General features: G+C 36.8%; 2 protein-coding genes across 2 annotated transcripts in view; one reads left to right on the top strand and one right to left on the bottom strand.

The window, feature by feature from the left end:
• LOC135770838 (rhomboid-related protein 4-like) overlaps positions 1 to 3,957 on the top strand; it is a 7,684-nt gene extending 3,727 nt beyond the window's left edge. The window contains exons 4-9 of the mRNA XM_065280679.2: positions 1 to 123; positions 2,291 to 2,423; positions 2,502 to 2,590; positions 2,894 to 2,947; positions 3,045 to 3,239; positions 3,419 to 3,957. Of these exons, the coding sequence (XP_065136751.1) occupies positions 1 to 123; positions 2,291 to 2,423; positions 2,502 to 2,590; positions 2,894 to 2,947; positions 3,045 to 3,239; positions 3,419 to 3,510 (686 nt within the window). The 3' untranslated portion in view covers positions 3,511 to 3,957. The remainder of the gene's footprint in view (positions 124 to 2,290; positions 2,424 to 2,501; positions 2,591 to 2,893; positions 2,948 to 3,044; positions 3,240 to 3,418) is intronic.
• Positions 3,958 to 8,997: 5,040 nt separating this feature from the next.
• Positions 8,998 to 14,517, bottom strand: part of col4a4 (collagen, type IV, alpha 4) — a 58,568-nt gene continuing 53,048 nt past the window's right edge. The window contains exons 41-48 of the mRNA XM_065280675.2: positions 13,910 to 14,017; positions 13,681 to 13,836; positions 11,698 to 11,805; positions 11,473 to 11,613; positions 11,033 to 11,149; positions 10,607 to 10,795; positions 10,242 to 10,525; positions 8,998 to 10,156 (exon numbers count right to left, since the gene is read on the bottom strand). Of these exons, the coding sequence (XP_065136747.1) occupies positions 9,899 to 10,156; positions 10,242 to 10,525; positions 10,607 to 10,795; positions 11,033 to 11,149; positions 11,473 to 11,613; positions 11,698 to 11,805; positions 13,681 to 13,836; positions 13,910 to 14,017 (1,361 nt within the window). The 3' untranslated portion in view covers positions 8,998 to 9,898. The remainder of the gene's footprint in view (positions 10,157 to 10,241; positions 10,526 to 10,606; positions 10,796 to 11,032; positions 11,150 to 11,472; positions 11,614 to 11,697; positions 11,806 to 13,680; positions 13,837 to 13,909; positions 14,018 to 14,517) is intronic.

The raw sequence follows: 14,517 nt of genomic DNA, 5'->3' as shown, positions 1-14,517 counted from the left end.
TCGCATATCTGCTTTGCGTCTTCTCTCTGCTCGAAGGATTGGTCTACCTGCTCCTGGAGGTGGTACTGACCCAGATAACAGAAGATACCACGTACAGTTTACAGTGTGCAGTGGGGTTCTCTGGTGAGCCTATGCCTTCATTTTGTGGGTTTGCATTAGTGTAAAATATGTGACCCTCCCTGTGAAGTCCAGGGCAAAGATTTCAGTCTTTGACATGACTTTACTCAGTTAATATTATAAATATCAAGATTATTTTTCCAATTATATTCTGTACATGTAAGATGAGTTTATGTAGAAAACAGTACACACTGAAAAGGACTTTAGCTCAGTTTTCCCAGGCAGGGTCACGTATAATGTCACATACTATTACATCTTATTACCCCTACACCTTATTTTTGAAATAAATGTGGGCGCCGCCATCTTTGAGCTCCTTTGTGTAAGACTTTCGGTGAGCCACTTAAGCTAATGGTAGTGGTGTTGCGAGGGACACGAGTGTGCCGTTTTCACTGGCTTTTTAATGTTTATTAATGTTTATTATGAAATCCAGGAAGACCGACATAATTTGTGCAGTTAGGGGTTGCCATAATACCTGGTACAAACACAGTAAATCTCTACAAAACATTTGTTTTAACCATAATCCACACACAAGAGCTGAATGTGTATGTGGCGCAAGTGCACTGATATCCTTTAGGGCAAATATCTGATATCTGTATCCACACATCCATCCAGTAAAACTTTTCATAGAAACTACCAGTAAACAATAAATACAATAATTGTTTAAAAACAACTAGTATTATGCTGATAAAATATGCTGATTTAGCTGAATTATTTATTCTGCTACTATACAGTAAGGAAAATAAGTATTTGAAAACCCTGCTATTTTGCAAGTTCTCCCACTTAGAAATCATGGAGGGGTCTAAAAATTGTCATCGTAGGTATATGTCCACTGTGAGAGACAGAATCTAAAAAAAAAATCCAGGTGAGAAATCAGCCCAGAACTACACGGGAGGAGCTGGTCAATGAGCTGGGAACACCGTTTCCAAGGTTACTGTTGGTAATACACTAAGACGTCATGGTTTGAAATCATGCATGGCATGGAACGTTCCCCTGCTTAAACCTGCACATGTCCAGGCCCGTCTTAAGTTTGCCAATGACCATTTGGATGATCCAGAGGCGTCATGAGAGAAAGTCATGTGGTCAAAATAGAACTTTTTGGTCATAATTCCACTAAACGTGTTTGGAAGAAGAAGAAGAATGATGAGTACCATCCCAAGAACACCATCCCTACTGTGAAGCATGGGGGTGGTAGTATCATGCTTTGGGGGTGTTTTTCTGTATATGGGACAGGGCGACTGCACTGTATTAAGGAGAGGATGACCGGGGCCATGTATTGCGAGATTTTGGGGAACAACCTCCTTCCCTCAGTTAGAGCATTGAAGATGGGTCGAGGCTGGGTCTTCCAACATGACAATGACCCGAAGCACACAGCCAGGATAACCAAGGCTCTGTAAGAAGCATATCAAGGTTCTGGCGTGGCCTAGCCAGTCTCCAGACCTAAACCCTAATAGAGAATCTTTGGAGGGAGCTCAAACTCTGTGTTTCTCAGCGACAGGCCAGAAACCTGACTGATCTGGAGAAGATCTGTGTGGATCCCTCCTGCAGTGTGTGCAAACCTATGAAAAACTATAGGAAATGTTTGACCTCTGTAATTGCAAACAAAGGCTACTGTACCAAATATTAACATTGATTTTCTCAGGTGTTCAAATAATTATTTGCAGCTGTATCATACAAATAAATAGTAAAAAATTCATACATTGTGATTTCTGGATTTTTTTAGATGATGTCTCTCACTGTGGACATGCAGCTACGATGACAATTTCAGACCCTCCGTGATTTCTTAGTGGGAGAACTTGCAAAGTAGCAGAGTGTTCAAATACTTATTTTCCTCATTGTATGTTATTACAAAAATGCTCAGAATAGTTCAGAATATATATGACACAAACTGCTTTTTAGTTAAAGTTTATAATAGTTTTTAATGTGTTTGCACAAACTTTTGTTATGTTTTAAACGAAAAGCAAATAATTTTAAAATAAGCAAATTATTTCATAAGCTCCATCTAGTGCGTAAGAAGCCATGTAATAATATTATTATATAATAATAATAATATTATAATAGTCTGCTTCAAAGAGACGTCTGCATACAGAAAGAGATTGTATGTTCGATATTTAAAACACAAATGTATTTCATGGACCGGTTTACCTCAAATGTCTTTGTTTATGATTTGTTTCAGGTGTTCTGTTTGCCCTAAAGGTAGTACATAATCATTATGAATCGGGTAGGACTTCTTACATTATGGGTGTGCCTATTGCCAGTCGCTATGCCTGCTGGGCGGAGTTGGTCCTCATCCATATCCTGTGCCCAGGGTATATAAGACGCTTACCATATGACGCAAACACAAAAAACATTATTGTATTATTTATCATGCATTTTTGTTGTTAAAGCACCTCATTTGTTGGACACCTGTCTGGCATTCTGGTTGGACTGCTCTACACGAAAGGACCCCTAAAGAGTCTCATGAAAACATGTGCTGGTAAACACAACACCGTGCTGCATGTGTCGTTGTCTTGAAAATTGTGTCATAAAGCAGAAGCACCATCAACTTCCATAGTATGAAAAAATAATAATATGAAAGTCAATGGTGCTCAAAAACGTTTTGGTTGCAAACATTGCTCAAATATTTTCCTTTGTATTCAGCAGAAAAACTTAAGGATAAATAAATGATGACAGAATCTAATTTTTTGGGTGAATTATTCCTTAAACAAGCTTGCTTAAGAACACTTCATCTATCAACAAATGCTTCCAGCTACATAAACTGCTGTTTCTGGAATTTCAGATTTTGTGACATCGGATAGCAACTTTGGAAGCCGGCGGACATTCAATTCGTCAGGTAAGAAATCTTGTCAAATTCAACATTTTGAGACATTAAATGATTACTTACTGTTGACATAATAACTGCAATCCACCTTCCACACCGGTGTCCACAGGATCCAGTGGATTTAGGATGCCAAATTCTCCAAACTCTTATTATGGTCAGCAGTCATTTAATCCCAGGCACAATAGCGCCCCCTACAGGGACCCATATAACACAGACATGCCCTCTGCACCCCGTCAGCATCCAGCTGGTTTGTCAGAAGAGGAACAGAACGAGGCTGCCATCGGGGCCAGTCTAAACAACACAGGTAAATCTTCTGTGATACAAGTTGAGAGCAGAGAAAGGAAATGATTCCTGGGTTTGAACTCATGACCTTTTGCACTGCTTATACATTGCTCTACCATTGAGCTATGCAGTTAAAGATAATTGATGTGTTTGTGATATTACCAGTTCATGCAATGTATGGTTTTGTTGTGTTTTTTATAGGGTCCTCTGAGCAAACAAGTTCATCAAATGTATACTCTGACCCAATCCCTGAAGTTGTCCGCTTGCGTCGACTTCAAAGATTTACCCGCTGAGCATCTATTAGATAATGTAAATAATAAAGCTAAATTGTTTACAACAAAGGTGGTGCAAGATAACCTATGCAAAAATAAGTGAGGTGCTGATTGGTCATTGCAAGAAATGGTCTGGATGATGTCACTGTTGGATCTGCATTGGTACAGAATCTTACTAAATGTGTGGCACGTTTGAAATAAAGCTGCCTGTATTCATAACTGCAGTGGAGTCGATAAGGGTTCGACTCTTGTATTAGTGCATCTATGATGTATGATTTTAAACTTTACATTCCTTCATTTGTCATTTTAATGTGTGTAATATAAAAATCGTCTGTCTGCCAACAACTCTTACTCATTTGTATTTTTCTTTGCTTGAATGTAATTGTTTTTTGCTACATTGTTACTTCTCAGGAAACACTTCTCAGTATATTTTTGTAAGCAAACAATAAATAGTTTTTCTGGCTCGTTGTTCATTGCCTTCAATTATTTTCTATTTTTGTATTGGACTAAGTTGCAGCTGCTACTTTATTGTGTATCCCTAAACTGACCTGTCTTAGTAAAAACTTAACTAGTGATGGTCGTTTTCGAAGCACTGCTTCATGAGGCTTCGAAACATTTACGAATCTTTTGTTTCGAATCAGTGGTTCGGAGCTTGTTTCAAACTGGCCAAAGTCACGTGATTTTAGCAAACGAGGCTTCATTACGTCATAAATGTTTCGAAACGTTTCGAAAATCCGATGGTTGGCCACTAGGGGGAGTTGATCTCATGACCAGTGTCTAATAAGTTTAGGTGAACTCGGGTCAGTTTTATTATGAAAGTTCATAAAACATTCATCCTTCTGACATGTTGTCTACTTTTTGTTTATAGACAGATTTTATGACCAAAATATGCATAATTAGTTAGTTTTATTCATTTGTTTGCCCTAAATAAAACTAAAAACACATAATACTTTTAACTATGTCTTAATTAAGTTAAATAATTTTTTTAACATATTTTAATAAAAATCTTGCTATTTTTTTGTAAAAAAAAGTGTAAAATGTTTGGACACATCTGCTTATACACTTTTTTGACCAGCAGGGTTCGCCAATGTGTATGGGTTTCGAACTGCTTCGAACAACTGAATCAATTTTCGAAGCAATTGGTTCAATTGATTCGAAGCTTCGAAAAGCTTCGTTTCTCCCATCACTAAACTTAACATATTATTTATGTTAACAGTTAGCTGGGAAAAACAAAAGTATTCCTCAAATGCAATGGCGTGTATATACAAATGTAAACATTTTAAAGATTACCTATTTCATTGCTAAAAACACATTATTTTCCATAAGCCGTACATTTTTGTAGCTCCAGATTTTACTCTATTCCTAGAACGCATGTATTTGAAAAGCGCTGTGTCCCTGAATGGCCAGCTAACCTGTATGTTGTGATTGGTCTGAATACCTCTGACGTCAGCCGGAAACGTGACACCCCTTACCATTTCGAAAGATTTGGTTGCTAAACAGGCTGTGAGTCCGAAGCGGGGAGAAATTATGAAAATGTCGGTCTTGTCTACATCACCAATCCTAGGAAATAAACTGTCTGTTGCCTCCAATCTGTGTGTTTGTTGTAGTCCAAGAAAAGAGATTTACGTTGGAGACGATAACTCGCGTCATTCGTTTGTACCTTTTGCATATCGTTAACATGTACTAATACGCACTTACACAACAAAGGAAATTTAAAAACATGAATCGGACAATAGGTGCTCCTTTTATAAGTTTTATACACACCAGAAAAATGTGAGTTAAAATCATTTTTTTAATAAAAATTGACTGTTCATATCTGATTGGACAAACCAGACGTATAACACTCCATTTTTTTAAGTAAATACAATTTTCAAACAGTCCACCAATAGTCTTTATTTCAATAGGAATGCTTGTATCCAGTGTGTTAGTGTGAGTGACATTGAGTTACATTGAAATGAATGAAGATGGTGCTTATACCATTTAACTTGCGACCATTACTGGGCCGAGTGTACACTTGTATCATTTTAATACCAGGACGTGCCACCGATGTGCCAATAAACAGCTACATACTGTCCTTATAATCCATTAACAGGTAGACTGTCTGGTTTACAGTCAGAAAATATCTGGTTAAACTAGAATAATTACTATATAAAAATGATGTTTACCTTATGCAGATTGTCTTACTTTAGTGGATTATTATATGTATGTTTTTCCTTTTGTTATTGCATATTATTAGAAAAAAACTAAACTTTTATTAGACATTTAATATACAATAAAATTGAAATCTGATAGTTTAAAGTAAAAATCAGGCATTCCTGTTTTATTGCTGTTTACAGTGTATGCATGTCTTCAATATTAGTTGTGATGGTACAGTACTTCAGATATTTTTTCAAACACAATAAACTGGATTCCTAACCAGACCAATAATAATCTTTACTTTTAAAAGGGAACAAATGACTTATTGGTTAAGTTAGTTTATCCTCAAAAAATAGCACCAAGATCATTTCTAGCTAAATAAATACTCTTGAAATTTAGTAAAAAATATAAAGCAAAGCTGTTTTTCTAACAGTGCAATCATATTTACATACAAATGAATATCCAATGCTCAAAACATTAAAGGACTTCAGTTTCCATGTTATATGGACATGGACATTGGAATACTGAGGGTGTTAGTTTTCTTTAAATGGCTTAAGTTAGTTAAGATAGCAAGATCTATAAATGTTTATAGAAATAAAGTAAAACAAACCAAAGAAGGTTATCCAGTGTTCAATACTGATGACTGGGAATTCACAAATAACAAAGAAAAATGAGTATAAAGGAAAACATTGCTTGCAACTTGCTTGTCCCACTAGATTAGACAGTACTTCGGGCCTCGATGAAGTATTTAGTAAAATATAAAGTCTAGAATGCCCTTCAACCAACCACATTCACAACCATATCGCTTCACTAATGAAATCTTTGCTACCTCGATAAAGGATTTTGATTCCTTTGGCATTAAATACCTGAGATGATGGTTAAGAAAACCCACTTTTTTGGCTCATCTACTGTTGAACATGGTGGTAGCAACTAGGGATGCACGATACTACATTTTTCAGCCAATACCGATATTTGGTTACTTGGAATGACATCATCTGATACCAATAAATACGATACTAAATTTCTGAGTCAGTAACGATATTTTGATGCTAAAAACACCTACCGATACCGATAGTTTGGCTTATTACTTTTTGTTTTAAATTATTGTCATGAAATCCTAGAAGTGCTGAGTGTACAAAACAGAAATTCTGTTAATCACACAATACAAGTTCTGATGTGTTTTTGCCAGGATGTAATCTGTCCGATAGTTTGAACAATTGCTTTTATCTGCCGATACCGATTATAGGCCGATTTATCAGTGCATCTCTAGTAGCAACTGCAGGTGCTTGTAAACACTGTGGTCAATTTGGATAAATGGTTGTGAAGTAGTAATGCAATGCTTGGGTTGAAAATAAAACACACATTTTTGGGATTTTTATAGACAGAGGCACTCAAAGCTGATTAACAGTTATAAAGTAACACCTGTGTTCCTGTAGCTCACTTGGTAAGTGTATTAGCAGCTCGAAGGTCATAGGTTCAATCCCAGGGAATACACATAGTACATTTACATTTATGCATTTGGCACTTTTATCCAAAGCAACTTGCAATGCATTACAAGGTATACATTTAATCACTAGGTATACGTGTGTCCTCTGGGATGAACCCACCATCTTTTATGCTGTTAACAAAATGCTTGAATGCACTGCAAGTCACTTTGGATAAAAGTGTCTGCCAAATGCATAAAAACATACAAATGTGCTTTTATACTGACTGTGATTAACTTAGGTTGTGTCTGAATTGGCATCTCTTATGGGCGGTTTATAAAATGGTATTAAGATACTTTTTGGTCGATTGTTTCAAAAGTGGTAAAGAGAGACACATTCACGTTTACACCTGGTATGTAAATCTGTCTCTTTTGTCCACTTTCAACCGGGGTGGTGTGCAAAATGAAAAAAATTAATAAATAGATGAGACTGAGAAACACACTGCAAAAAATTACTTTCTTACTTAGTATTTTTGTCTTGTTTTCATTAGAAATATCTAAAAATTCTTAAATGAAGATGTATTTTCTTGGTGAGCAAATTACCTAAGAAAATAAATCTAGTTTTTAGACAAAACATATCAAATTTAAGCGAATACGTGCTTAAAAAAAGCCAAAAACCTGCCAATGGAATAAGACCTTTTTTGCTGAAATTGTCTTATATGACACTGTACAAAATTATTTTCAAGAAAAAGAAATCTTAGTATTTTTGTCTTGTTTTCAGTAAAAATATCTAAAAATTCTTAAATGAAGATGCTTTTTCTTGATGAGCAAAACGACCCAAGAAAATAAGTCTAGTTTTTAGACCAAAAATATAAAATTTAAGTGATTTTGTGCATAAAACAAGCCAATGGGTAAGCAAAAAATCTTGAAGATTTTTCTTAAACAATAAATTCAAGAAAATATTTAAGAAAATTTGCTTACCCCATTTTTTGCAATGCACTAGAAAATAAGAAAATAAGTCTATTTTTTTTTAGACAATACATATCAAATTTAAGCGAATTTGTGCTTAAAACAAGTAAAAAATCTGCCAATGGAATAAAAAATTTTTGCTGAATTTTTCATTTAAGAAAGTCATTTTTTGCAGTGCACATTTTTGTCTTGTTTTCAGTAAAAATATCAAAAATTCTTAAATTTAAATGTATTTAGGGACCACAATGGAAATAAGTCTTTGGGCTTTATTGTGTTATCCCTGATTATTTATGTATTTTAAATGTATGATTCGGAGTACTGTTTCATATTTTATATTTAAGTGGTCAAATAAAATCAATCAATCAATTTTCTTGATGAGCAAAATTACCTAGGAAATAAGTTTAAGTCTAGTTTTTAGACAAAAAATAATAAATTATAGCAAATTTGTGCTTAAAACAAGCAAAAAATCTGCCAATGGAATAAAAATAATTTTTGCTGAATTTTTCATTTAAGAAAGTCATTTTTTGCAGTGCACATTTTTGTCTTGTTTTCAGTAAAAATATCTAAAATTCTTAAATTTAAATGTATTTTCTTGATGAGCAAAATTACCTAGGAAAATAAGTTTAAGTCTAGTTTTTAAACAAAAAATAATAAATTATAGCGAATTTGTGCTTAAAACAAGCAAAAAATCTGCCAATGGAATAAGAAAAATTTTCTTGAATTAGGTGTTTATGAAAAAAAGTAAACTTATTTTAAGAATTTTTTTCTTATTCCATTCGCAGTTGTTTTTGCTTTTTTAAGCACTAATTTACTTAAATTTTATATTTTTTTCTAAAAAATAGACTTACATCTAAATACATCTTAATTTAAGAATTTTTAGATACTTTTACTAAAAACAAGATAAAAAATAAGTAAGAAAGTCATTTTTTGCAGTGAACTGCTTAAGTTTTATCAATGAAAGCTTATAGGCGTGGGTGCACCGTGGGTTTGTGCTAGAAGTCATGTCTGATGTAAGATCATTGTGCTCGGTACCACATGCGCATCTACACAAAAGCAATCCGGTCGAGTGCGTTCTCGACTACCTCTGAATGTTGTTTAAAGTGGATGAGCTCAAAATGTTTCACACCCCATTTACACCTGTCCACTTGTCATCTGATAGACAAAAACGCATCTTAATACCAGGTTTAAACAGCCTCTTAATGAAAGTGAATAACGGCTATTTCATAGGTGGAGTTTGGGGGGGGCAGAGGACCAGGGCCCCTATTGGCTAATAGGATTTTTATCAAATAAGTTATATTCCACAACAAAAATACTTTTTAATTTCACTGATTGTAGTATTAATATTATTAAAAAAAATAGTATAAATTATGCTCCTGATTCTTTTCTTTTACCTGTGTGTTAAATCGTGGCACATGTCCCAGTACAGAATTTATGATAGACCAGTCCAGTCGCCCCAAACTCAAATGTCAAGCTACGCCAATGGGCCCTTTATTGCTGCTAAGCACCGTCTGTGTCAGGGTCCCTAAAGGAATTTTTATGCTTTCGATGTGCACACAGTGTAGACGATACGAGAAGACGACATAGTTGATACAAGAAACCAAGTGAGAAATGAACACTGGTGTATAGCAATCTGTGCAAATGATTCTCTTTGTCTTTCTAGCAACAAATGTAAAGAAAATAGATTTAAAGAAGAAAACACGTCTGACTCTGCTATTTGTGGGAATAAATTCAGTTAAAAAAAAAATCAAGTTCACAGCCTGTAGTTCAACAAAAATGGTTGAAAACTAGGTCAATTATTTTCCTTTCCGAATAAAAGAATCTCAATCCCTTGACCTCTTGATGTGCATTCTCATGGTAGTTCACTTGTCTGGTAAGGGGTCATCAGATTCTCATGCAGACGTTGCATTGGCTGACGCTACTGCGCTGTTCGGCTTCATTGTTTAGTATAGTACTGCGTCGGATAGGGTTGAAACGGTCCGTGCCCACTTTAGTCAGCCAGAAACTGTAGATTGTTGCAAAATAATGGCATGTGCCAAGCGGACCTTGACACTCCACAAACGGCTGGCTGCGAAAGTCCCGCAAACAGCTCCCTGGTGATGTCAGAGATTGTCCGCCACCCTGGTCCCCTGATCCGGTATGCTGGAACACAGAAATTATGTCACATCATGATGCCAAAAAATGCCATCTAGACTAAAAGCTTATAACAAAACCATACTTCTGTTACCATAAGGAATGAATATCCCATCCAGAGACTTCTCCAGCTGGGTGGACACTGTGGTGCAGATGCGTCTTGACTGTGTATTGCAATGGCTGGCGATGAGGCTTCGCATACGACACATCTGCTAATGTGCGGCCGAATTTCTGGCCCCTCCAGAGGCATCGTGGGAATGGAAGCCGTGGTGGACAGCCAATAGGATTTGTCGTTGCGGCTCGCGTAGTCGCACGATTGCATATTGCAACAGGAGAACGGCATTGTGCTGAAAATGCGCACACATGAACCTGCCTGGCCTGAGGAATACACGCAAAGTATTTGTGTAAGCTTTTGTACATGTTGTTATTCTATAAAATGTGTGTGTGTTAACCCCATACCCAGGTCTTGTGTGTGCGCCCTCTCTTGACCCTCCAGATAAAGCAGGCTGTATCCCTCCCACAACTGGGTCAGGCCGTTGGGACAAGAAGGCACGGTTTCTAACTGGCTGTGCATCACCAGAAGGAATCCAGAAGTAGACTTCGGACCTTCAACAGGAGGACCCGGATCACCAGGGGGTCCTTGGAGTCCTGGAAATTGAGAAATTGAATGGACAAACTGTGTAATAATGCCAGAGTATAGCCAGTGAGATTTTTTTATAGAAAGATTAAAAATATGGGACAAATACAAGAAAATATTAAAACAGGATGATGGTGGGATAGAATGGTAAAATATGGGATAATCCTGGGAAAAACGGGAGAGTTGACAGATGCTATATACAAAAACTAAATGTTATAAACGTTTAAATGTCCATTTTATAGACAGACCCTGAAAGCCTATCGGTCCTCTTGGGCCTGTATCTCCATTGCCTCCAGGTGGTCCATTCAATCCTGGTTGACCAGGTGGTCCAGAGGATCCCTGAGCCCCTGCTGATCCCTTCAAACCTTAAGCAGAAACAGGTTTAAATCAGTCACTTAACACACCGCAGGTCATTACAATAAGTTTATTTTTTCTATTTGTAATCAGTACTGATGTACCATAACAAAACTCTACATAAAATCATTGTACATAATGTAAAGAACATTTTTTTGAAAATATAACCTTCATATCTTTAGTATGGACTGAGTGAGGTCATTTCAAAAATTGAAATTAAAGTGGCAGTAACAAATTGTTTTGCACACACAGGTGTACAGTCAAACTTATTTGAAACTCTGCTCTTTCTCTCTCTCTCTCAAGTAAAAGTTTGCACATGTGAATGCAGTTATACCTTTTGGGCCCTCTCTGCCACTTAGTCCGGGCAGACCCTGAATTCCAGGCGGGCCAGGAGGCCCACGGGGACCAGTAGGTCCGCGTGGAGCAGCACAAGGAGATGTAGGAGTTTTAACAATCCCAGGGTCTCCTTTCTGACCTACAAGTGTACAATGAGAGAAATACTTGAATCATAAGATGGCAGTGAAATAGTCAAATCGATGTTTTGAGGGGTCGTACTGACCTGGATCTCCCCTGTCTCCTTTTACACCACAGGGTCCTGGGGGACCACAGCTACCCATAGGGCCAGAGGGTCCTGGAATGCCCATAGGTCCAGATTGTCCTTTTTCACCTGTGCCGATTACATATAGAATGATGTATATTATAAAGTTGCTGGAAAGTGAACGTTACCACATACTGGATAGACTGCGAGTGTATCTTTAACCGCTTTCCCAGCCAGCGTTTTATTTTTTAAGTTGCCAGCCAGCGCTAGCATTTTTTATGATTTTCACAATTGTTAAATGTCTTTCAGAAAATGTATTTCTTAAATATATAAACATACAATGTACAGCGAGGAAACAAGAATTTGACACATCAGCATTTATATCAGTAATGGGATTTCTAAGTGGGCTATTGACACAAAATTTCCACCATGTAGCCATCAAGCCAAATATCGAATTCAGAACATTTAAGTATACAAGTTGAGTCATAATAAATAAAGTGAAATGACACAGGGAATCAGTATTGAACACACTTTATTTAATACTTTGTAGAAAAGACTTTGTTGGTGATTACAGCTTCTAGACACCTCTTGTATGGAGAGACCAGTCGTCTGCATTGCTCAGGAGTGATTCTGGCCCATTCTTCCACACAAATGGTCTTTAAATCTTGAAGGTTTCTTGGGCCTCTTTTATGAACTTGATCTTCAGTTCTCTCACTAAAGCAACTTGATTTTCTTTATTTGAAACCACGTCATTGTTTCCTTGGCCTTGTGTTTGGGATCACTGTCTTGCCGAAATGTCTACCCTCTTTTCATTTTCAGCTTTCTGGTAGATGGCAGCAGATTTTTATCCAGAATGTCCCGGTACATTTCTCCATTCATCCTGCCTTCAATAATATGTAGTCTGCCAGTACCCCTTGCTGAAAACATGCCTTTTGTTCAGCAATGAAGTCTTGCGTGGTGAGGGTGCATGGATGCCATGGCGGTTCAGTGCATTGGTTATTGTTTTCTTTGAAACAACAGTACCAGCTGATGCAAGGTCTTCCTGAAGTTCTGCCCGAGTGGTTCTTGGCTCTTGGAGAACTCTCCTGATTATTCTTTGGACTCCTTGGACAGGAATCTTCTATGGAGCACCTGATCATGGCCGGTTTAAGGTAAAGTGATGCTCTTTCCATTCCAGATAATGACCTCCACAGTGCTCACAGGAACATTCAGCATTCTGGAAATGCGCCTATAACCATTCCCATCAAAATGCTTTTCAACGATAAGATTATGAAGATCTTGAGAGTTTTTTGCTTTTAACCATCATGAAGTCTTTCCTGTGTGCCTCCTGGGTAATGAGAAGCCTTTATAGGCCATCAATTAGGACTAAAACAGCTGATATCAATTAGTACTGAAGGGTTTCTCTCTCAATACTGACAGATTTCAGTTGATCTCCTGGCTTTCTATGCCATTTTGCACCTTGTTCTCTTCATGTGTTCAATACTTATTCCCTGTGTCATTTCACTTTATTTATTATGACTCAACTTGTATACTTAAATGTTCTGATTTCTTTGTATGAATTTGATATTTGGCTTGATACTACATCTGGTGGACATTTTGTGTCAATAGCACACTTTGAAATCCTCTTACTGAAAAAAATACTTATTTTTCCCACTGTATCAAATGAAAGAACAGACCCTTTGCTTTATCCTACCTTCATTTGTTCCCATTTTATCACCTATCAAATTCTTAGTAGATTTCTTTAAAAATACCACATTTGAACAAAAAGCTGATATAATTGCATTTTTGTAAAGAACGTTTGTTAGAGATCTGATTCAGAATGATGATCAAAACATACACAGAGTTTATACTGTTTTTTGGATCAGTGGATCCATTAGTGTTTTATTGTTGGGTAAGAGCGCCACCTGGTGGATAATAGCAGCAATATGGTTTGCGTAAAAACTTGTCATTGGCAGGGAACATTACATTACATTACATTGTATACGTAATATTTTTTTTAATTACCTTTTGGACCTTCTGGGCCCTGATATCCTGGGGCTCCACTGAGTCCACTGTACCCTTTGGCTCCCTTATAACCCGGTGGCCCGGGGGGGCCTGGGTCACCTTCATCACCACGAATTGTGAACACGCTGCCTGGCTCTCCCATCTCTCCGATGAGCCCTGGAATCACAAAGCTAACGTAAAGCAAACATATTTATGTATTAAAAATTATTTTACAAAAAAAAAAACACACCTGGTGGTCCATCTGGTCCAGGGTAACCCGGTTCTCCATATTGTCCAGGTACATACTTTTTACATTCCTCGCCAGGTAAACCTGGAGGACCTGTTACACCAGGTTCTCCTGTAGAGAAAAATTAGTATTTAGTTATACATATACAGTACTGTGCAAAACCACCATGCAATGGTATAATTACAAAACAGACAACAGCTTTTGTATTTAATGTGAGACTTTTTTAAGATGTAAAATAAATCTTTGGTGTCGCCAGAGTACAAATGTGAAGTTTAAGCTCAAAATATCATATAGATAATTTATTAAAACATGTTAAAATTACCACTTTGTAGGTGTAAGCAAAAATGTTTGTGGGTGTCCACTTTAAAATGCAAATGAGCTGATGAAATGCAAACACAGATCATTTGGTGGTTTGTTAAAATTGAAACTTAATTGTGCTGTCAATTATTTTTTCTCTTCTCTTTCTCTCTGCACTAAATGGCAGTGCTGTGGTTGGACAGTGCAGATTAAGGGGCTGTATTATCCCCTTCTGACATCACAAGGGGAGCTATTTTTTCCACATGCTTGCAGAGAATGGTTTACCAAAACTAAGTTACTGGGTTGATCTTTTT

This window comes from Paramisgurnus dabryanus, chromosome 8 (genome assembly GCF_030506205.2).
Source record: "Paramisgurnus dabryanus chromosome 8, PD_genome_1.1, whole genome shotgun sequence".
NCBI classification, from domain to species: Eukaryota; Metazoa; Chordata; class Actinopteri; order Cypriniformes; family Cobitidae; genus Paramisgurnus; species Paramisgurnus dabryanus.
This window is presented reverse-complemented; position numbering and strand designations above follow the sequence as displayed.